Genomic DNA, 23,369 nt, shown 5'->3' on the forward strand with positions numbered 1-23,369 from the left:
TAACCGGCACTAAAGGCCCTTACAAACCGGTACTAATGGTCCGTTTTCTACTAGTGAGCTATCGGTAACTAGCAAGACATGCGCTTCATCAGATAGCATTGTCTGCTCTGAAGACCTTGTTTCCACTCCAGATTTTTACATGACCGTGCCGAATGGCTGATGCACAGGAAGAGTAATTGAATGTACTAAAATTGTTGAAAAATTTAACATGTAATAAAAAATGATGGCATGATATAATTCACACATAAGATGACTAGCTAACCAGGGTGGCATTGCAAAATTCACATATATGATGCCAGGCTAGACAAGATGGCATTGCATGATTCACATATACGATAAAGAAACTAAACAGATGGCATTGACACAAAGCATGTCTAAACTAAGCAGATGACATCTTTAATGTATACAGTAAGCAATGCAAGGCACCATATGCATGATATTACCAACATCAGCATGCCAAGTTAGAGCGAAGACCTCAAGGGGTAAATAGGAGTGGTCTTCTCCTTCTGAATCCCCCTCAGAACAGTTATCTTCCTCTTGATTACGATCCAAAATGGGTGGAGGGGGCTGCCTTTGCGCCCACCATGGAACGACGTCTGCATGAAATTTTATTGCCACGCAAGGCTCGTCTCTTTTGCTCTACATGATCAGTTCCATTGTGTACAATAACTGGCATGCATAGGAATAAAACATAGTGAGATTATGTAAGGAGTGCATGCACAAATCCAGAGTGATGGTAGCAAATGTGGATAGACCCAAAACCAATGATAGCAGGCAGATAATAGCTTTAGTTAAAAAATACAGATAATGGCTCCTTTAATGTTTCTTTGCACCCAACATGAAACTCATAGTAGACACCGGAGATTAACCAGATAGTAGACAGATAGTACTGATTGCCGCCCCAATATGTACCCCACAACCATTTAAAAACTCAAGTTTCAGCATTAGTTTGGACCTGACTCGGAGTCTAATAGGTGAACACGACGATAATGTAGCATGTCATCATATTAAGCGACGCATAACATAAGCAGACACGGAAGAGTGCAACCTCTCTTGTGGACCCATGTAGTCCTCAAGGTCATCTTGCTCAGTTGATGATGGTAATGCAGTTGCCGTGGCTGCCGGTCGTGGGGAAGAAGATCTGAGGCGGTGAAAGACAGTCTGGAGAGCGGATCCCTGGTGTGGTGAACCCTTCCGTCGTTGGAGCAGCTGAGCTGGGGTGGAACACAGCGCCGCAGGAGCAGGACAAACCACACAAGGTTTTCTTTGACACATATCTGTAATAGAAGTAATTGAGTAAGGGCTTGTTTGAATTTGAGGATTCTAACAATGCAGGGATAGGAAATAGACATGTATAGGATAGGAATGCACGTGCAAAACGGAGAATTTAAAAAGACAGGATTTCTGCCAATCTGGGTGTTTGATTCACAACAATTGGAAGATCACAGGATGCAAAAAAGCATGGTGAGATTAAGTCAGACCACAAGAAAATGTACGGTTATAATGCTATTATGCTACCATCTCTTAGTCTTGTGCTTGATGAATAGGAATATGAAAAGGAGGAGAAGTGGAAATTAGAATTCCTACGGTTTTTCTTTCAAGGAGACACTAAAGGAACAAATCCTACAGTTTTCCTTTGCTCCATTCCTTTGCACCAAATTCATGAAAAGTAGTACCATAGGAAACTTTCCAATTCCGATGTTTTCATTCACTTTTCCTTTCAAGCACTGGCGATTCTAGTAGGCAGGCTTGAGCAAGGAAAATCCTACACTAAAAAAATGTTTTTGTGCTACTTCTATTACTTTGGACCCAGGCCACTGCCATACTAGCTCAACTCCCACGCCCATCGATAAATGCACAGCTGAAACGCGCAAAGATAAATAATGATGGCGTTCAAGAGAGTCCATGGATAGCTCACTACAAGAAATATGTCAACTTGTGACCCTCAGTATTGGTCTCTGAAAGGTCATAGTTTTTCATTTGCGACCTTTTTGTGACCAAAACCAGAAGGTCAAAAGCTGGCGGTCGTAAACTGAAATTATTGACCTTCTGTAAAAGGTCGTTGGTTCCACGACCAAATTTTTGGTCACTAGCAACCTCCCCAGGACACGTAGACGTCTAGTGTAGCCCAAAAATTGATGGTTTCAGCCCGATTCAATTCGGTTTTCTACACGGGCCTAGCCCATTAATTCAGCCCATTTAGTATATTTATTTTTGTTAATTTTTGTCAGCTACATGGGCCAAGCCCAACTAGTCAACCCATCAATTTTTATGCATGTTTGGCCTTTCAGGAATATATGTAAAATTTTGTGCAGCCCATTTCTGGTTTACATTCGGCCTTTTTATACATTCAAATATTAATTCAATCCTGGAGTTGGTCCAGTACACATTTCAGCCCATTCACATATTCATACATATGATCCACCTTTTCGACAAATTTTGCAAATTTCATATTTCAGCACTAAATATGTTTACATCACAGGCCATAAAGCCCTACAAAATAGTATCACTTGTTCCTATACAAAACTATCAAATGATACGTACAACAAAACAGAATACAGAAAATTTAGTTCAACAAAAATAGGTTTTCTTCCTCTTCCATCTTCCAGAACACACAACACCTGTGAAAATAAAGATGACACAACAAAAATGGAAGGATCAGCCACTAGAAGCATATTGAATACAAGGGAAACAATCAAACTAAAGAAATGAAAGGCACGCACTGTGAAAATTTTAACAGCACGAATATTTTTTATATTACCATAACAAACAGAAATGTAATCTGATTGCACAAGAAACCTGGCATTATCACACACCCAGACGAGCGAAGCATTAACTTGTGAGGATCAGACAAACAAAGCATTCACGCTGATGATTAACTTATAAGCCCAGCCACCTTAAATCCTCAATACAACACTAAGTTTTACTACTCCTGGCAACCTAATACACTGCAGTCCAGAGGCACCTCAATTCGACCACCGACCTCGGCGCATAATAGAATCATGACGTCCATTTGCATCCAGGGCTGAATTTGACCACGAAAATTGGCTATTAAGTATTATACTCATGTGGTTAATTTTATGGAATACTTAATCTATACTCTGCATCTACCAAAAGCAAATCTCCTTGAACAGGTTCTGATGCCAAACAATCCAAAGGAATCTAACTGAAAAAGGCAAAAGAATGGTGCGTCTGCTGCTGTGAATTGAAACCCAAAGCACCCCCAAACCATAGCAGACTAAACTAGCTAGCTCTAGGAAAACTAAAACGCTAGCTGCAAGCAAGGAATGGAGGAATGGATGGTCACCATTATTGAAGTTGATGCTTCAGGAGCCCCGTCGGCGTGGTGGTTCAGGTGGTCGAGGAAGAAGAGGAGCATTACTACATGATCATCATGAAACAATAGTGATTGAGTAAATCATAAAGTAGAATAACAAAATCATAATTAATCTAAATCGACTCGGAATCAGATAGCATATGATGAGCATGTTTACATCTTTTACTAAAGCTTTCCATATTTGGTATTGATACATGTGCATTATCTTACAACAAAGAACTGCAATGTGAAATTCAAAGAAGAAAAATTTAAACAATGCGTGTAACTATGACTAGATGATGTTATGATGGCTTCCACATTTGAAAAACAGATATCCTCATGTTATGGGTAAGAACCCAACAGTATACTATGTTGATCACAATTTCAACAGTACTAGACAAATCTATCAACAGAAATCATATTAAACTGATGGAAGAATTTATTCCCAAATTACTTGTTGTTAGAAGCTAAGCATTTATATCAAGCGCAGTATACGATGAACTAACCTTGTTATGACTAGCTGTGTTGTACTAGTATGCTAACGTAACCCAGGACAGACGAACGTCACCCAGCCATGGTATTTTGGTTTAGCAACCAAAGCAAGCAGAATACTCCTATATGTATAGGAAGTTAGGAAGTAGTACTAGATAGAGCATGGAAAACTGAGACAATGTGTTGGTGCATTCAAGGTCAGTCTATCAGACAGTAGAAGAGTTTGAAAACGTGATTTTACATGCAATGGATGCACAGGCGCGCACATACACCGAGAAGGAGAGAGAGATTGCTAGCTAGAGCCGGTTTGAGTCATCCAAAATTGAACAGTTTCAGACATGGCATCCACAATCTGTATGCATCAAGAAATCATCAGCCTCTACGCTCTAGTCCGGTACCATATCCCCACAAAAACCATGCGGACCAAAGGTGCAAGCACGAAACCAGGATCTATGAGAAATTTCTATCTATGCACCATATTGATGGGTAATTCATGGAGCAAGAAGAAATACAAAGACAGCATTTGATGATGCGCTAACAAATCAGCTGCTTCGTCCATCCAGCTCCACAAGGGCTAATCACTTGACCTGTACTCCACCTTATATCCTCCATAAGGGCTGATCACATATCCACAATCAAATCAAATACAGAAAATAAGATGGGAGCAGAAAACAAATATAATGAGGTTTGAGATTGCCCAAATCCCTCAATTTATTAATCATATCACACCAATTTCTGTTCAGGATTGTACCCCAATTTTTACCAGGTAGAAACTGTCTAATAGCATGCTTGTTTGCAAGATCCTAAATTATAACCTTTTCATAATCCTCTACATGGCAGGAAAGGATCACCCAAAATCCCAATGAACAAGAACAATGATACAAGGAATACATATGCTATTTTTGTTTGATTACGGCAGAGCACGTGACCAAAATCCCAGCATATGTGAAATGACAGACAATTCACTACACCAATATCCCCCAAAAATTTGACACTAGCTACGCAATTGGAAACTATCGATTTCCCAAACCCAGATCCCCATTTGAACCCAAGAATCGGCCCCGGTCCTGAAGCAGACCAAGTCCAAGGCTCCAAGCACACCCGACACACAGCACGTTGCGCCAGAATCAAGAAGGGGCGGGCAAAATCAATAAACCTGGTGGATCAGCGGGTACATGGAGTTGGTGCAGACGGGGCACTCGAGCAGCTCGTGCACGCTACTCCGCGGCGCGACGATGCCAACCGCGCCGATGGCGGCCTTGGGGTAGGCGGCCGGGTGGGAGGCGGCGGCGGCGGCGAGGAGCCCGCCGTACGGGTGGAGGGCGAGGTCGACATCGTCCGCATCCATGTCGGCGTCGGGCAGCGAGAGGCACTCAATGCTGTCCACGTCCATGGCGCACGCCCGGACACCCGCCTCAGCCCGCCAGCGAACAGCAGCGCGCGATCCGAGCTCCGACATGTGGCGCAGGGGGTCGGGGCAGGGGGAGGAGGGGTGGCGGAGGGACCTGCCGGCAAGGTGAGAGAGTCGGCGTGTCGATCAGGGGATTGGGGAGGAGGCGGCGGCGTGTTGGATCTAGATCAGGGATGAGACGGCGACGCGTTGGATCGGGGAGGAGACGGCGATGTGTTCGATCTTGATCGGGGAGGAGACGGCGGCGCGTTGGATCAGGGAGGAGACGGCGGCGCGTTCCGCGTGCTATGGGAGGGAAGCAGATGGGAGAGGAGAGGTCGTCGCGGCGAGCTGTGGGAAGGACGAGGCGGTGGGTGGGTGGTGGCGTGCGGAGGCAAGGAGGCTAGGATTTGGAGTTTGGACGAGGGGGTGTGGGGAGAGAGAGGAGTGGTGTGTGGTGGGGGTTTTTTTAGGGGTAGCTCGAGGTGGGTGGGTGAGACCGTGAGAGGGTGAGGTGAGGGTCGTTGGATCCACGAGGATTCGACGGTGATTTATCCATGATCCGCGTGAGAGGCCCTGGACCAATCAGAACACAGTATACAGGTATGATATTTTGACCATTTAAATTGGTCGTAATTGACTAAAAGTAAGGTGCGAAATCATGCTAGCTATTTTATTATGACCTGAAAATTTGAAAAAAAAAACTTCTCATTGTGTCAGCAAATTTGACTATAGTTTTCAGGAATAATCACAAATTGAAATAAGACAAAAAAAATTAAAGAGTTATGAGAGATGAGTTCTTTTAAATTATTTTTCCATTTTTCGAGTGTCCAAAATGAGTTCCTTTGTGAAGGACCTAGCATATATTTGATACAAATTTGGACCAAATTAATTTTCTACAATATTAGGACATATTTAATGCACAGTTGACCAAATGGTTGGGTGCCAAAAGATTCGATCCACCTCTGGTGAAAAGACAAATTTCCGCTAATTCAGTAGGAAGCGGATAAAATTTGAACTGCAGCTGCCTCATAGTTTGCTCTATATTTTTTCCAAAAATTATTTCTAGATACATAAGTATCTATTAAATCATAGAAACACCAAAAAAATTCCAAGATTCAAGCACTAGCTAGGAACGGTCATTCCCGCTGTTTTGACCGCATTTTGAAACGGGCATAAAAAATTCAAAAAAAAAGAAAAAATTGGAAAACCTTCGCATTATGTCATTATATATGACCAAGTTGCTAGGAAAAATAATAAACTTGTAATACGGCAATTATTTTAAAAAAAGTGTTCTGAGAAATGAGCTATCATGCGTGAAGATTCATGGCTTTCAAGCCAAATGATCAATCCTATGGTCACATTCATGGCATAGTTTGTTCGAATGATATCATATTGTGCACAAGGGTGCATATTGGAAGGGCAAACAATGTTGCCTAAGGAAGTTTTCATTTTCTTTGGACGAAAAAAGCATTTTCCATTTTCCGGGTGCCCAAAATGAGGTGTTTTTGTGAAGGACCTACCAAATAATTGTTGCAAAATTGGACCAAATCATTTTTATAAAAAACTAGGCCATATTTAATGCACAAGTAACCAAATGGTTGGGTGTAAAAAGTTTTGATCAACCTCTGGTCAAAAAGACAAACTTCTGCCGTTTCAGCAGGAAGCGGGTAAAATTTGAACTGCAGCTGCCTCATAGTTTGCTCTATATTTTTTGCAAAAATTATTTCTGGGTACATAAGTATCTATTTAATCATAGAAACACCAAAAAAATCCAAGATTCAAGCACTAGCTAGGAACGGTCATTCCAGCCATTTTGACCGCATTTGAAACGGGCATAAAAAATTCAAAAACAATGGAAAACCTTCGCATTATATCATTATATGTGACCAAGTTGCCAGGAAAAATAATAAACTTGTAATACGGCAATTCTTTTAAAAAAGTGTTCTCAGAAATGAGCTATCATGCGTGAAGATTCATGGCTTTCAAGCCAAATGATCAATCCTATGGCAACATTCCTGGCCTAGTTTGTTTGAATGATCTCATATTGTGCACAAGGGTGCATATTGGAATGGCAAACAATATTTTCTAAGGAAGTTTTCATTTTCTTTGGACGAAAAAAGCATTTTCCATTTTTCGAGTGCCCAAAATGAGGTTTTTTGTGAAGGACCTGCCATATATTTGTTGCAAAATTGGACCAAATCATTTTTATAAAAAACTAGGCCATATTTAATTCACAAGTGACCAAATGGTTGGGTGTCAAAAGATTTGATCCACCTCTCATGAAAAAGACAAATTCCCGCCGATTCAGTAGGAAGCGGGTCAAATTTGAACTGCAGCTGCCTTGTAGTTTGCTCTTAATTTTTCCAAAAATCATTTCTAGGTACATAAGTATCTATTTAATCAGACAAACACCAAAAAAATTACAAGATTCAACTACTAGCTAGGAACGGTCATTCCCACCGTTTTGACCACATTTTGAAACGGGCATAAAAAATTCAAAATAAAAACAAAAAATTGGGAAACCTTCGCATTGTGTCATTATATGTGGCCAAGTTCCCAGGAAAAATAACAAACTTGTAATACAGCAATTATTTTAAAAAAGTGTTCTCAGAAACGAGCTATCACGTGTGGAGATCAATGGCTTTTAAGCCAAATGATCAATCTTATGGCCACATTCATAGCATACTTTGTTCAAATGATCTCACATTGCACACAAGGGTGCATCTTGGAATGGCAAACAATATTGCCTAAGGAAGTTTTCATTTTCTTAGGACAAAAAAACATTTTCCATTTTTCGTGTGCCCAAAAGGAGGTTTTTTTGTGAAGGACCTCCCAAATAATTGTTGCAAAATTGGACCAAATCATTTTTATAAAATACTAGGCCATAATTAATGCACAATTGACCAAATGGTTGGGTGTAAAAAGTTTTGATCCACCTCTCGTGAAAAAGACAAATTTCCGCCAATTCAAGTGGAAGTGTGTCAAATTTGAACTGTAGCTGCCTTGTAGTTTGCTCTTTACTTTTTCCAAAAATCATTTCTAGGTACATAAGTATCTATTTAATCAGAGAAATACCAAAAAAAATTCCAAGATTCAGCCACTAGCTAGGAACGGTCATTCCCGCCGTTTTGACCGCATTTTGAAACGGGGATAAAAAATTCAAAAAAATCAAAAAATTGGGAAACCTTCGCATTGTGTCATTATATGTGGCCAAGTTCCCAGGAAAAATAAGAAACTTGTAATACGGCAATTTTTTTAGATAAGTGTTCTCAGAAACGAGCTATGACGTATGGAGATCAATGGCTTTCAAGCCAAATGATCAATCTTATGGCCACATTCATGGCATAGTTTGTTCAAATGATCTCCTATTGTGCACAAGGGTGCATATTGGAATGGCAAACAATGTTGCCTAAGGAAGTTTTCATTTTCTTTGGACGAAAAAACCATTTTCCATTTTTCGAGTGCCTAAAAGGAGGTTTTTTTGTGAAGGACCTCCAAAACAATTGTTGCAAAATTGGACCAAATCAATTTTCTAAAATACTAGGACATATTTAATGCACAATTGACAAAATGGTTGGATGTAAAAAGTTTTGGTCCACGTCTTGTGAAAAAGACAAATTTCCGCCGATTCAGTTGGAAGCGGGTCAAATTTGAACTGTAGTTGCCTCATAGTTTGCTATTTATTTTTTCCAAAAATCATTCTAGTTACATAAGTACCTATTTAATCATAAATACATGGTTTGGTGGCGATACGTCGAGGTTTGGGTGGTGGCCGAGGGCCCCAACTCTAGAGCGCGTAAACTCGCATGACCGCCGCGTGGTCACCGCGTGACCGTGGCGTTGCCATGTGTTTTGGGCAGACTAGGCATGTCTAGTGGGTTGGGCACTCGCCAGGTAGGTTCTAGGAAGATAATTACAACATAAGATTCTCACAAGGAGACCGATCGATGCTCAAACATGAATTAGCAGCCAACTGTTTGATTAGCGATACGGGAAATGTACATGGCTAACGGGCGTGAGTTTTGGCTGAGGATGATCAGTTACTAAGAAGACCGTCTTCACAAACTTTCAGCTCAAAAGGAGGAGCCTAGGTGGTACTTGCTTCGCAAAGTACCACACTGGACATAAATACGAATGTTGAACCTGGGCTCAAAATAATGAATGGATTGAGCTGGCATTTGGTGTAGGATGGTTATTTTGGCATAGGAAAGCACTATAGAAAATGGATACTATTTGGACATGCCAAAGTGGTACTTCGTTCACAAAGTGCTGCTCTGAACAGAATAGGAAAATGAATATTGTTGAATTATTTTTGAACTAGGCAAGGAAGGTTTTTGACATATTTGATGAAGATATGATCCAAACAATTTATGAGAATTTTTTGGGAATTTTTGGAATAACAGAAATATAGGTTGCTTCACAACCTAAGGAAAATTGACACATGGACATGACACATAGGCAAAATTGATGAGATGACGCCTAGTCATCGCAACCCACCACAATTTACAAGGCTATGACCATCTATATTGGTCGTTAACAACTAGAAATAAGGCAGTGGACTAGCGTTGTTTGCTTTATGACCATTTCGTGTAAGGAAATTATGACCTTTCTGACCAAAATGGTCGCAATGGTTTAGGGTTTGGAGCCCCCCAAACAGCTTTTGACCAATTGGTCTTAAATGGTCATAGATCTATGACCAATTCTTCCAGGGTCACTGACAGAAGGTCACTAGTTGACATATTTCTTGTAGTGGCTAAGTTGCCTGGTACCTCACTGCTTGTCATATAGTAGGATAAAATAATCGTATTTCCCGTTACTATGAGTGCTCAGTAGACAATATATATAACATGTAGAGTCAAAAAGAGATGCAACAAGTGTACAACCTCTTTGGCGAAGCCATGTCGATCTCAGCATGATTGGGTTGGCCGGTGAGGATGCTCCGGCTGACTTGGCTATCGGAGGAGGGGAAGAAGATCTTAGGCGTCTGGAGATGGAGCCCGGGGTACTGCTCCGCTGTGATGGAGGGTTTCATCGTTGGAGTAGCTCTGGTGAGTTGTACAATGCCGAGGCTGAAGCAGGACAAGAGAGACAACAAACAACGTTAACCTGAGTGGAATTCTAATAGCATCTCCAATACATGACGTAAAACACATAACCACAAAGTGCTAGATGTAAAATACATCAGCCGCTCATCTCTGAACTTAACTGTCGAAACTGAATTTAACTGTCGAAACTGAACTTAACTGTCGAAACTGAATTTTGTTGTCGAAACTGAATTTTGCTATCGAAACTGAACGCACTAGCAAGGTGAGGCTACACGTCGGTCGACTGACTTTTTCATCTCTAGTCAGTCGATTTTGTAGCCGTTGGATACAAAATCAAGCGCATGCGGTTCATCTTCAACCTCCACCCCCCTGAGCCGCCAGCCACCATCGGCCAAACAGCAGCCCCCCGCCGCCCGCGGCCGGCGGTGCACCGCCCCGCCCGCCCCGAAAAAACTCCCCACCACCAGTCCCCCACCGCCCCGGCCATCCCTCTACCCCCCCCATGCCGAGCTTTTTCTCCGGCGATCCCCACGCGACCGCCCCGCCAACGCCCCGCCACCGCCGGCGACCACCGCCCCCATCCTGAACCCTAAGATAGATAGTGGGGTACCTCTCCGGCGAGCCCCCCTCCCCGCTGCGGCCGGTTCTTCCTTCACCCCGGCGAGCCCCCCCCCCCCCACCCCCTGAAAATCGACTGACCCAAAAGTCGATTCAGTCGACTAAAGTGTAGCTAAATCGGAGCAGCATCACAAGCAAGAGCAAGAGCGAGAGCAGCAGTGCGAGCAAGAGCAATAGCAAGAGCAGACCAGGCAGGGGACCGAGAGCAAGAGCAGAGCAGCAGCGCGAGCGAGAGCTAAAGCAGCAGCAGCTCCTACTGATGTGGACGTCGTCGCCAAGGGAGCGACGCCGTGGAGGAAGTGGTCGGTGACACCACCGTGGATGGAGCCGCGCCGTGTCGGCTCTGGACCGAGCGCCGGCAGCACCGTGAGATCGAATCAAGAAGAAAATGCGGCGATTAGTGTACAACCTCTTTGGTGGCGCCGATTAGGCCGCAGCTTCATCTGAGGAAACGGTGATGATGATGCTCTTTCGGTGGTGCAGGTGAAGACGACGGTGTGGGAATGGAGGTGGCACAGAAGACGAGGGGAACGTCGGGGCAGGGTGGCTGAACCAGTGGGAAGATGAGATCGATGACGGATCCTCATCCGGTACGGTGGATGAGGGACGTCGAGGTGTTGCTATGGACGACATCATCGGGGAAGAGGCTCCGGCTAGGTGGCGGACGGAGCAGGGTGTGGGGTTTCGTTGCGGGTTTTCGCGGCCTCGGTGTACGAATGGGTGGGGGGATGGGATGGCAGCGGGGAACCATGGCTTAGAGACGCGCTTGTCCGAAATGTGGGGTAAGTTACGAAAGTAGCCCCACCGATTTGAGGCGGTTCTTTCGGTTCAGGGGTACCACGGGCATTTGCGTGTCGGGATTTCACAGGAGGTGGGAGTTTTCACGCGCGTTGTAATTTCGGAATAGCAAGGCGCGGGTTGAGATGGAGGGAATTGTCGGAGCACAACGAGACAAAGATATATCTTAAATATTACGGGCTAACAAGGCGCGGGTTAAAGAGGCGGGAGTTTCGCAGCATGATAGACAGAGACGCTAGCTTGAATTTTCAGCATAACAAGGCGCGGCTTGAAATTTTGGAAGAACAAGCTTAACGTGTACCCAAAAAAAGACAATTTGCACCTCAACACGCACAACACACACACAAACACCATTTAGACTAGAGTAAGGTACACGTGCATTGCACGCATGAGATTTGGCAACCAAATTATGAATAAATACCACATTATAGCATGCAAGCTTTTAGTCATATATGCATGATGTAGATGTTCATTTAATTCTTATAGTTCATTTCATTCAAAATCATCTAGTTTTTTATAAGAAAGCTAATCTATTTTAAGATTCATGGAATTGTGCATCGTAAGACATAAAGTAAAAAACAAATAACGGCAAATCATGTAGAAAAACATTTGGGCAATTATGATACGGAAGATTCTAGAACAAATAAGAAGTGCTTGTGTTTTGATGTTTGTGCATTATGCTTAAGTTCAACCATGGAGTCTTCTAGACTATACATGTGGCAAAATCTGGTGGAATCTAGATGATATCCAACGACCAGTAGTGCTCAAATTTGCCATCTTTGGACCATCGGATTCGCCTCATCCAACGACCATCTTTCAAAGTTAAAGTTACCCGCACACAATATAAAAAAATATAATATATAATATATATATATAGGGGTATAGATATAGATATGTGATGCGAAAGCCGCCCATCATCTCCAATTAGAATAGTGTGTCCATGCACGGATGCGATGTGGCCAAATGATGTCTGCCATTGGTATCTCAAATTCAAATCAGTCTGACCTTGTTCAATGTGTATACATTACAACATGCTCGTTTCCAAACCACACCGCGCAGATCTCCGTTATATTCATGCATGCATGGGTTTCAAACATCAGGATCTCTTATTCAAATATTTGAATTCAACTTTACTTTGATTGTGACCTCACCTATTCTTTTACACCCACACAGTAGTCTTCTCTTTATAATTGTACCACTAACTTTCTCTCGTGCATGCATGCACACACACTACCAGTCGGCATTATCCATCGCACTCATGCAATATTTTTCTTCAGGTCGGTCTCCCATGAAGGCACACACCCACACACATCCCCCTCTCCATCATATCGGGCATTCTTTATCTCTCACGCGTGCATGCGCAACGATCGATGTTCCTCTATGTATGTATGTATGTATGTATGTATGTATGTATGTATGTATATAGCTAGGTCTTTCATAGTTTTCCACACAAACCGATCAATCGATATATCCAGTGAGGTCTCACCCTCTCTCCCACGTCCACATCAATCAATCTATACCTCTCTATATAGGATTAACATATATAGCTTATACAGCCACATTATTATATATCCAACGTCCCCCCTCATCATCCATGCCTTCCGCTTCATCTCTCAGACGCATGCACAATGGCGAAGACAGGGGCAGTAAGGGCCCTGCCCCCTCCCCCCTAACATCACTATATATCGAGGCTAATATGAATGTGATCATTAGACAATTGCTGCTAAAAATGGTTTAAGTTCATGAATTGACCCTCCTCGTAAAGGATTAGCAATGCTTGGCCCCCTAGCTCATTTATTTTTCATGGCTCCGCCACTGCGCACAACAGCGCACGTGTTCGCCCCCTCTCTCTAAATATCGATCTCGCACTTGTGCATTCCTTCATAGTCTCCCTCCACTTGGCCCCTCGCACCATCTTCTAGGCCCCCACCGGATTTTGCCACATGTACAATCTAGAGGACTCCATGGTTGAACTTAAGCATAATGCACAAACCTCAAAACAACAATGGTTCTCTTTTGTTCTAGAATCTTCCGTATCATATCTGCCCAAACTTTTTTTATAGTTGAATTGCCATTATTTGTTTTTACTTTATGCTTTACAACACACAATTCCATGAATCATAAAATAGATTAAGGGATTCTTTGATTCAAAGGATTCTCAAAGGAATTTTGGAGGATTCTAATCATTAGGAATTTTTCCTATCTTGGTTGTTTGATTCGTAGGATTGTAAACGATAGGAATTTTTCCATATGATTCATTTGCACTAGATTTCATAGGAAACATCCCATCCACTCAAACCTCTTTGAAAGAATTCTGCGTTTTTTCTATGCACAGTCAAACACTCGTACAATCCTGTAGGATTCAAGACAACATTCCACTATAATCCCATGTTTTTCATATTCCCGTGTTCTTAGCTTTTTTATAAAAACTAATTGATTTTGAATGAGATGAACTATAAGAATTAAACGAAGGGCTACATCAGGCATATATGACTCAGAGCTTACATGCTATAGTGTGGTATTTATTCATAATTTGGTTGCAAAATCTGATGCGTGCAATGCACGTGTACCTTACTAGTACTTCGAGTATGTGCAAAACACGTAAATTAGAATACCAATGGCACGCTACACAGTGTCTCTCTTACAGTTCATGAAGCCACGTGGCACATGTGGAGGCGTTGTCGCGACCTCCTTGCGTGGATTGATCACAGTGGCATGCTGCTGGTTCCAGAAGAATGTACTCGTCCTCCCTGAGCCATACTGGCGGTACATGCATGAAGCAAAGATGTGCACGCACGCCATGCACGCACTTATTCCCTTGCACGCACACACGGGTACACGGGCGGACGCAATTTTGTACCAACATCCACCCCATGTGATAATTTGACGCGTGTAAAGTCGTTCACTTCATTGATGGTCAATTAATACAGCGCATGCAAATTGAGTGGACGTGAGGGCGGAAGAAAGACATTATTACTCCATTGCGCGCATGCGAGTAGTTAAATCATGGATTGCTAGTAGTACTTCCATTGGTCACCTTCGTATTTTGTGTCAATTTTTGACAGTAACATAATATTTACGCATTTGAGCAGTGTAGTACTTGAAATTTATGTTCCTCTAAACTCATCGGGAGCCATTTTGGGCCTCGAAACTAAAACCATCAATTAATCTTTACCTTGTTCCCATCACATTCGAAAGCCTGCTCACACCTACTAGTACGTACCAAACCTGAACGTGTTCCCACTATGCAGGTATTAGTACTAGTGCTAGTACATAGGTTATAAAAAGGGGAACTACCTAACCGAAAATTACTCTACCTTTCCTCCTCATAAGTGCTTCTTCTTCGTCCATCGTTGCCATGACCGGTGAGCAGAGCTCTAGGTCGAGAACTACTCATTACAAGGGAGCGGCAACCAAGACTGCGGAAAAAAAAGAGGGCTCGCCGCCACGTAGAGACCTCAAAAGATCTCTCACGGGCAGGCGATGGCTCCCAGGAGTGCCCTAGCCGCGGAGGCGAACATGCCGAGCCGGCTGAGCTGGAGTCGTTATCCCTCGACGGCATGCCCGGTCAGCTCAATAAGCACCTCAATAAGTAGAAGGAGTTCATCCAAGGCTTGATGGAGTTGCTGAAGGAGAGCCTCGACGACATGCCCGCTGAGCTCAATCAGCAGGGGGAGTTGACCGCCGGCTTGGTGATGCTGCTGAAGAAGAGCATTGCCTCGGAGAAGAAGGCGACCGGTGAAATCCCGCGACTTCAGGAGGACAGGGCGAAGCTCTGCCATGAGATCGACCTGTTGAAGGAGAAGAACGCCGGCTGGAAAAAGCTGGATGAGAATAGTAGTTCCTCGATGAAGATGATGCAGGCCCTCATCATGGAACAAAAGGAGGAGTTGGCGAATCTCCGCATCGAGCACCCGGCAGCTGTCAAGGTACGTAATGCGGCCGTGGAATAGATGATGAAGGCTCGCGTCGAGAAATCCTGCGTCATGGACAAAATGAAGAAAATGGCGGAGGAGACGTGCAAGGAGATGGAGGTCGTGGAGGCGATGAAGAAGCAGTTACGACTCCGCGGCGAATTAGATCATTTGGGGCGATAATCTTCCTTCTTTTGCTCCTATGTTTCATCTTTTGCTTCGGGTGTTTCGCCGCACGTGTCACGTTCTCTGCGAGGCATGAATAGAACAATGGTTTTTTTGAGGGAATGAATAGAACAATGCTAACAATGAGATGACTAGAAAATTAGATCATTTTTATCGCCATATGGCACTGGGCTGCCGTGTTTCGTGCTCCTCCGTCGCAGTACTACTCCAGTGGAAAACTTGAGTATACCGCATGGTTCTTTGCTCCTCCTCGATCAGGTCGTTGGCGCATTTATACGAGCAGTCAAATCACAAGGCCTCGCCTTCCAGCAGTAATGAGCTGTCAAATCACAAAGGCCCTCGCCTCTCGTGAAACCGACCAAGCTAGACTGCCCCGCCCTCTAGCCTTTTAAAAAATGTATACTTTTGTACAGCAGTAGTATTGATGGATTGCGCCATGGAGCAAAACTTGAAATTAAAAAAAGGTGGTACATATAGATAGCGCTCGTCACCAAATTATGCATATAGTACTATTAAAAAGGCTAGTCATAATAATGGTGTCCAGCACAACCCACCCCTCAAATAAAACTAAGAGGGTTCTTGGATACGTTTCAGTTCCATGACTAAAAGTAGTGGGACTAAAACATGCTAACCTCACCCATGCTTGGATCCAAATACTAAAAAGGCTAAAATCAAGTTAATGAGCATTTATTATCCTCCAAACCCTCCAATCCAGAACTCGCCTGTGTTAAAGGAGAGGAGTTAAATGAGTAGAGAGATGACTAATCCACATTTTAGTAGGGGTACCCCTGACTAAAAAAATTAGTCTCAAGACTAGTTTTAGCCCATCTTTAGTCAGGGGTGCTTGGAACTTTAGCCTCTTAAAGAGACTATTTTTAGTCAGACTAAAATAAGTCCCTTGGATCCAAGCACCCTCTAAGCATCCTGGAATTCTTTGACAAAACTAAGCACCCTGAAATTCTTTGACAACTAAACTGCTGGCTATATGATGTTGGCCATATATATTGTACGTATATAATGTGAAGAAACGAGTGGTAGTACTATACCAACTAAAAGATGAAATGTAAGAAATACTAGTATGTACGTAGTGAAGAGTTAAAGTAATGAGAAGAAACATAACATAGTTCCGCTGGGGGCTCAGCACAACACACCCCTCAAATTAAATTAAGCACACCTGAAATTAAACTTTGCAACTATTCTGTAGACACTGCATTAGAACCACCATGAGCAATGACACTGCCACCTTACTCAGAGTCCTCGTCCATGTCCTCGACTTCTTCCTTGTCCCTCTTCCTCTTGGCCGATACTTCTTTCCTTGAACCGCACACTTGGCTATTGCTCTTCATCCAACCCTTGTAGATATTGAAGCAAAGGTAGCCATCCATTGCAGCGTAGTGGATGTGGTCTATATCTAGTACATTTCGCTGCCATGCATGACGATGAAACGTGTATGGAGGTTTCTCCAGTTTACCATACGAAGGATGAACCATGGCTCCTGCCAGGGTCAGCATTGAAGGCTGACGAGAGGACACCAGCCGATTCTTCTGGAGGTCGAAGGGGTTGCCTACAACGAGACCTATCCGACGCAGGACATCCCTGTCGTTCTTAAAGTCTACAGTAATGAATTTCACTGTTTTGTCCTTGAGGAAGTTCTTAAAATCCTGGCACTCAACGTCGGCATGGCATATGTGGTAGACCAAGAAAACATTATGTATGCAAACCTGTATCACGGCGGGCTTCTTCCTCTCTTCGTCCTTTAGATCCTTCTCTGGTCCCAGGACTGTGGTGTACTCAACATCTAGCCCAGCGACCCACTCATCATCTGAGTTTTTGAACATGCGTCTGAAGCGAGAAAGGCATACTTTCACCGTCGCGGAAGAACGGGTGTAGATGATGTCGAACTCATCGCCGGTGATGGTTCTAACCTTGTACTCACCGCCGATCGTGGAGATTTGGGACGCCATGGATTTGGGAGGAGGGTTAGGATTAGTGGAACTGCCATAATGTGAATGGACGGGACAACTAGGAGCGAACTGCCGTAGTATTAAAGGACGTGCGGGGACGAGTAGGAGCGAACTGCCAGCGTGTGAACGGCAGGGTAGTGGCTTTCCATTCTCCAATGATACGGGCTTCCGAGAGCCCTTGGATCTGAGATCGAACGGTTGCATGGCGTGATTCTAGACCTATGGGTGAATATCCTATCCTGGAGGGTTCTTCTATAAATTTTCAGCAACTTAGCATGCGACCGTTTGATCTCAGTTCCAAGGGTTGCCAGCAGCCCGTATCATGGTCGCGCCTACCATGACCATCGCGTCGCTCGCGCGGTCGCGCCCTTGGAGATTTAACACGGTGCATTAGGCTATCTGATGTTGGCATGTCATACATAGTCATCACTTAGTCACTCATACTACAACAAGGTTGGCTATAAGGTTGGCTATAAGTGTTTTTTTACTCCTCTCTGTCTCTTTCTTCGTAATGGAGGTGGTCAGGAATCGGGAGACTCACGCCGGTCGTAGCGCCGCAGTTAAAATGATAATGGCAAGTCAAATCACGGGGCCCCACCTGTCCAGCAGTAACTCGCTGTCAAATCACACAGCCCTATGTTTGCAGCAGCCTACTCCCTCGTCTTCTCGCGTCTCTGTCGAACCGACTAGGCGGAACTGCCTCACCACCTACCACGCAGGAAAAGCCCCGCCCTCGACTTTTAAATAGTATACAGTATACTAATTTTGTATCCATGGATTGCACCCGCATGTACGGAGTATACAGCACGCCCGTCGCGTTCGCGTCACACCCCAGACGGTCACTCGGTGTGGCTCGCTGCTCTCCGAATGGAACGCGCGTCATATTGCATTTGCACACACATGTGGGACGGCAATTGAGAACCGACCATAGGCACACTCCCCGACCCCGCAAGTCGGGTGACTTAATAGAAGAGGGAGACGAGCGATAGTACGAGAGAAGTGTTGTACTACGTTGGTGCTTGGACGATCCCTGCAAGACACGGAAGATCAGTTCGTCCATGCATGTGACCAGACTCCAGCAAACACGCCTGGATTGGCTATCGTCTACATATCGTGCAGGTTGTGTTGCACATGGCTGTAGTTGTGGTGAGAAATCTAAAAAAAGGTTTCTTGTCATCTCGCAAAATTAGGTGTCATGTGCTTCGGAGCACTGCGAGGGTTAAACAGCGACAACTGAGTTGGGCTAGTCATTGGGGGCACATGCACGAACAGTGACTACTCGGCTGCCATCTAGTTCAAGCCAGCTATGTTAATTAGGACATCTATCGACGGACCCCTTTTCTACGAGTTTATCTTTAATTTGAGCTTTGTTCCTCGTCTAGTTTGTCCGTCGGGATTCATGTTGTCTCCTTTGGGCAGTGAGGCTATGATTTCTTGTCCTGTGGCATTTTTTCGTGTTATATGTTATAATCCGGCGCTTCAGATCAACATGACGACAACTGCGCCTCCGGGCCACGTGCATGAGGAGGGAGAGGCAAGACGGTGGTTTTGCAATGGAGAAGATCAGAAGAGGGAGAGGCAAGACGGTGGTTTTGGAATGGAGATGATGGAGAGGAGAGGAGGTGGTTTTGCAATGGAGAAGATCAAAAGAGGGAGAGGCGAGACGGTGGTTTTGGAATGGAGATGATGGAGAGGAGAGGAGGTGGTTTGCAATGGAGAAGAGGGAGAGGAGCGTGTGGCAGCGATTTAGGATTGGACGAGAGAGCTGGCGCGCTGGGACTGTATCAAAATCAAAATCAATTTACCCTTCAATTAAGAAAGCGACCCCACATTAACTAGTCTCCCTTTTATTCTGGGTCATAATTGACCATGATTTTCACACATAAAATATATGTTATACGTTGCAAAAATAATATAATTTGAAAGTACATTCAGATATGAACCAAACGATACAATTTTTGGTGACATGCATTCACATTTTGCTTGTCAAATACAGTACGTGGTCAAACTTTGACCCAAAGTACGCAAAACAACAAAAAAATACTTCCAAGACCAGCGCCGCTCTTCCGCTCTTCTCCTCTTAAACCACAATCGCTCCTCTCCTGTTCCAATCTAAATGCAGCGCCGCTCCTCTCCTCTTCCATTTCAAAACCACCGCCCCTCCTCTCATGTTCCATTCCAAAACCAGCATCGCTCCTCTCCCGTTCTAATCCAAAACCAGCGCTGCTCCTCTCCTCTTCCATTCAAAAACCACCGCCGGTGAGTGAAGGTGCTGTGGAGAAATAGATCGATGGAGGAGTACAACCGATACGTGAGGATCGCAGACGGCGACCCTGTGAAGCTAGCTAGGATGTTGGAGATACAGTCTTGGTTTAACAACAAGGACCAACTAGCGGCGACGGCGACATCCATGGACAAATATCTACAATAGAGCGAAAAGGCGGCAATACTCCTGGAGGGACTCGCACCGGAGTACATAGAGCTACTCCTCTGGGCCATGGAGCAAACAGATTCACCGAATCCGATCGTGAGGGAGCGGTGGTGGGAGTATCGATCCCAAATGGAGCATCCACCAGAGATTGAAGGATCGAGCATCTACAGGGTGCCATTTGTGAGGGTGTCCTGCCAGGGCAAGCCGGTGGAGTCTTTGTCGACCGAACCCAACTGCAAGAGGAGAAAAGAAGTTGGCCCGACGACGCTTCCCAGCCATCGTCTCCCTCGCCGCTCACATCATCTCACGGGGCGGCTGTCTACCGCCGAGGAATAGGAGGGGGCTGCCCCCCCAGCCCAATAGTCGGGCAGGTTGTGAATTGTCTGGTGGAGCTTAGGGTTGTCAGTATTTGCAGGTTGTGAATTGTGTTTTGTGTTGTGTATTTTGAGAGTACTTTCAGATATGAATGTCTTTTGAATTTCAAATTTGCATTATTGAGCATATGAAGTATTTTATGAATTCTAGAGATCTATTTTTAGCACTTAAAAAATGTAGTTTCATGGGAGTATAAAAGTGCAGACAATGTGATTCTCAGAGAAGAAACTACAAGTTTTAGTTTCAGATAAGAAACTGCAAGTTCAGTTTCAGATAAGAAACTGTAACTTTCAGAGGCGGAGCATTTATATTAACACGGCCTTTTCAAACAGGGTTAACATCATGTTGGAAGTTTTATTCATGGTCAAAAATGGAACTACCAGCCAGTTAACATCATGCTGATCAACATTCATGCATAGCACATCTTCATATGATGCACAGTCAAAATGCCCACACGATGTCGAGTGTGCGAAACACAGAGAAAACGAGGGACGAAGTTTTGGCAAGTGTTGGACGTGGTTTTGGGCTGCCCCGTCTAGGCTTTTATTTTTAACATGCGCAACCCACGACCTCGGATGGGAGGTCCATATGCCTATTTGTATTTTCTTAGGGCCGTCATGTATCGACCGGCCTATGGACCTCCCATCCGAGGTTTTATTTCTGGCAGCCCAATTTATGTATTTTTTTGAAGAAAACACAGAGGTCTGTTCTATTTTTCTATATAAGAATAGGAACGCCAGGTCCAACTTATGTTTCCCTTCTAACTATATTATTTATATTTAAATTATTTTATATGTTATTATATATTATTTTTATTGTCATCATATATTTAACAGATACTTACATATGTAAAAAAACAATATCCCACATCTTATTAACTTATAAAAATAATTTCTTAACAAATAAAATCCTGGATTGTTTTGCCACGAAAATCCTAGTGATTGTGTACAAAAGCTTGGTAAGATTTAAGGACGAATATAATAATATCACTTATTATTTAAATATATTTATAACAAAATGCTCAGCCCCTTTTTATTTTTTTGATAACATTGCTGGCCCAACCCAACATTATAATTAGAATTAGCCCAGCAAAATCGTGTATTTTGAGAAAGTGCAAATGGCCTATAATTTTTTAGGAAATAAAATAAATGGGCCGCATGGACGCTACATTATTTGTTCACCCAGCCTAGCTAATGGTTGTAATTCAAAAAAAGATCAAATTGACTGTAAATTCTACCGCGCAAAAAAAATACTGTAAATTCTGGAAAAAAAATGGGTTGAATACGTGCCACATTTTTGGAGGCTGAAATGTGGGCCAATAGGTCGAAGCCAACGCAAGTCGTTGTCAATTTAGTCAACAAATTGCTTCTATAACTATCTCTAACACATAGTGATAAAGTAAAGCAATTATATGGCGTTTGCATTTCATACAATAAAGAGACAACCATAAGGCTCCTGCCGGTTGCCAGTAACTTTTACAAAACATGATCATCTCATACAATAACGTATATCACATCATGTCTTGACCATATCACATCACAACATGCATTTCAAAAACAAGTTAGACGTCCTCTACTTTGTTGTCGCAAGTTTTATGTGGCTGCTACAGGCTTCTAGCAAGAACTATTCTTACCTACGCATCAAAACCACAATGGTGATTTATTAAGTTTGCTATTTTAAACTTCAACAGGGACCGGCCACAGTCAAATTCATTTCAACTAAAGTTGGAGAAATAGACACCCGCCAGCCACCTTTATGCAAAACTAGTTGCATGTCTGTCGGTGGAACCAGTCTCATAAACGTGGTCATGTAAGGTTGGTCCGAGCCGGTTCATCCAACAACACCGCCGAATCAAAATAAGACATTGCTGGTAACCAGTATGACGATCACTGCCCACAACTCTTTGTGTTCTACTCGTGCATATCATCTACGCATAAACCTGGCTCGGATGCCACCGTTGGGAAACGTAGCATTCAATTTAAAAAAAAATCCTACTCTCACGCAAGATCTATCTAGGAGATGCATAGCAACAAGAGGGGGAGAGTGTGTCTACATACCCTCATAGACCGAAAGCAGTGTTTGACAACGCGGTTGATGTAGTCGAACTTCTTCTCGATCCCACCGATCAAGTACCGAATGTACAGCACCCCCGAGTTCTACACACGTTCAGCTCGATGATCTCCCTCGAACTCTTGATCCAGTGGTTGCGGCCTGAACTACGTCGGTATTTCCTCAAAGAGGAAGGGATGATGCAGCACACCTACGATAGGTATTTCCCTCAGTGATGAGACCAAGGTTATCGAACCAGTAGGAGAACCACACAACACCACGTAAACAGCTCGGGCACACAAAGAACAAATACTTGCAACCCGACATAAGAGAGGGGTTGTCAATCCTTGACGGGTAAAAAGATAGGTAAAATTGTAGTAGATTGGATAAATGGATCTCACGGGAACGCGAGATAAAATAAATAATAATAAATTGTGCAAGGTATTTTTGGGTTTTTGGATTAATAGATCTGAAAATAAAAGCAAATAAAAATTGATCGCGAAGGCAAATATAATAAAGAAGAGACCCTGGGGCCGTACATTTCACTAGAGGCTTCTCTCGAGAAAAATAGCAAACGGTGGGTAAACAAATTACTGTTGGGCAATTGATAGAACTTCAAATAATCATGATGATATCTAGGCAATGATCATTATATAGGCATCACATCCAAGATTAGTAGACCGACTCATGTCTGCATCTACTACTATTACTCCACACACCGACCGCTATCCAGCATGCATCTAGTGTATTAAGTTCATGGAGAAATGGAGTAATGCAATAAGAACGAT

The 23,369-nt window shown here is 43.5% G+C and overlaps 1 protein-coding gene across 7 annotated transcripts; it reads right to left on the reverse strand.

The window, feature by feature from the left end:
• Positions 1 to 2,426: 2,426 nt before the first annotated feature.
• On the reverse strand, positions 2,427 to 5,695 carry LOC125520188 (E3 ubiquitin-protein ligase SINAT3-like). Of its 7 annotated transcripts, XM_087535380.1 has the most exons (5): positions 4,965 to 5,695; positions 4,050 to 4,425; positions 3,823 to 3,930; positions 3,308 to 3,381; positions 2,427 to 2,621 (listed from the first exon to the last, which is right to left on the reverse strand). In XM_087535380.1, the coding sequence occupies exons 1-2, from the start codon at positions 5,265 to 5,267 to the stop codon at positions 4,408 to 4,410; spliced, it is 321 nt and encodes a 106-aa protein (XP_087391506.1). In that variant the 5' UTR covers positions 5,268 to 5,695; the 3' UTR covers positions 2,427 to 2,621; positions 3,308 to 3,381; positions 3,823 to 3,930; positions 4,050 to 4,407. The 7 variants fall into 7 exon arrangements, with proteins under 7 accessions (XP_087391506.1, XP_087391508.1, XP_087391505.1 ...); XM_087535382.1 differs by lacking the exon at positions 3,823 to 3,930; XM_087535379.1 differs by having other exon boundaries at positions 3,308 to 3,930.
• Positions 5,696 to 23,369: the final 17,674 nt, after the last annotated feature.

The sequence above is a fragment of the Triticum urartu genome, chromosome 7A, assembly GCF_056163025.1.
Source record: "Triticum urartu cultivar PI428250 chromosome 7A, HENAU_Tu73, whole genome shotgun sequence".
In the NCBI taxonomy this organism is placed as follows: Eukaryota; Viridiplantae; Streptophyta; class Magnoliopsida; order Poales; family Poaceae; genus Triticum; species Triticum urartu.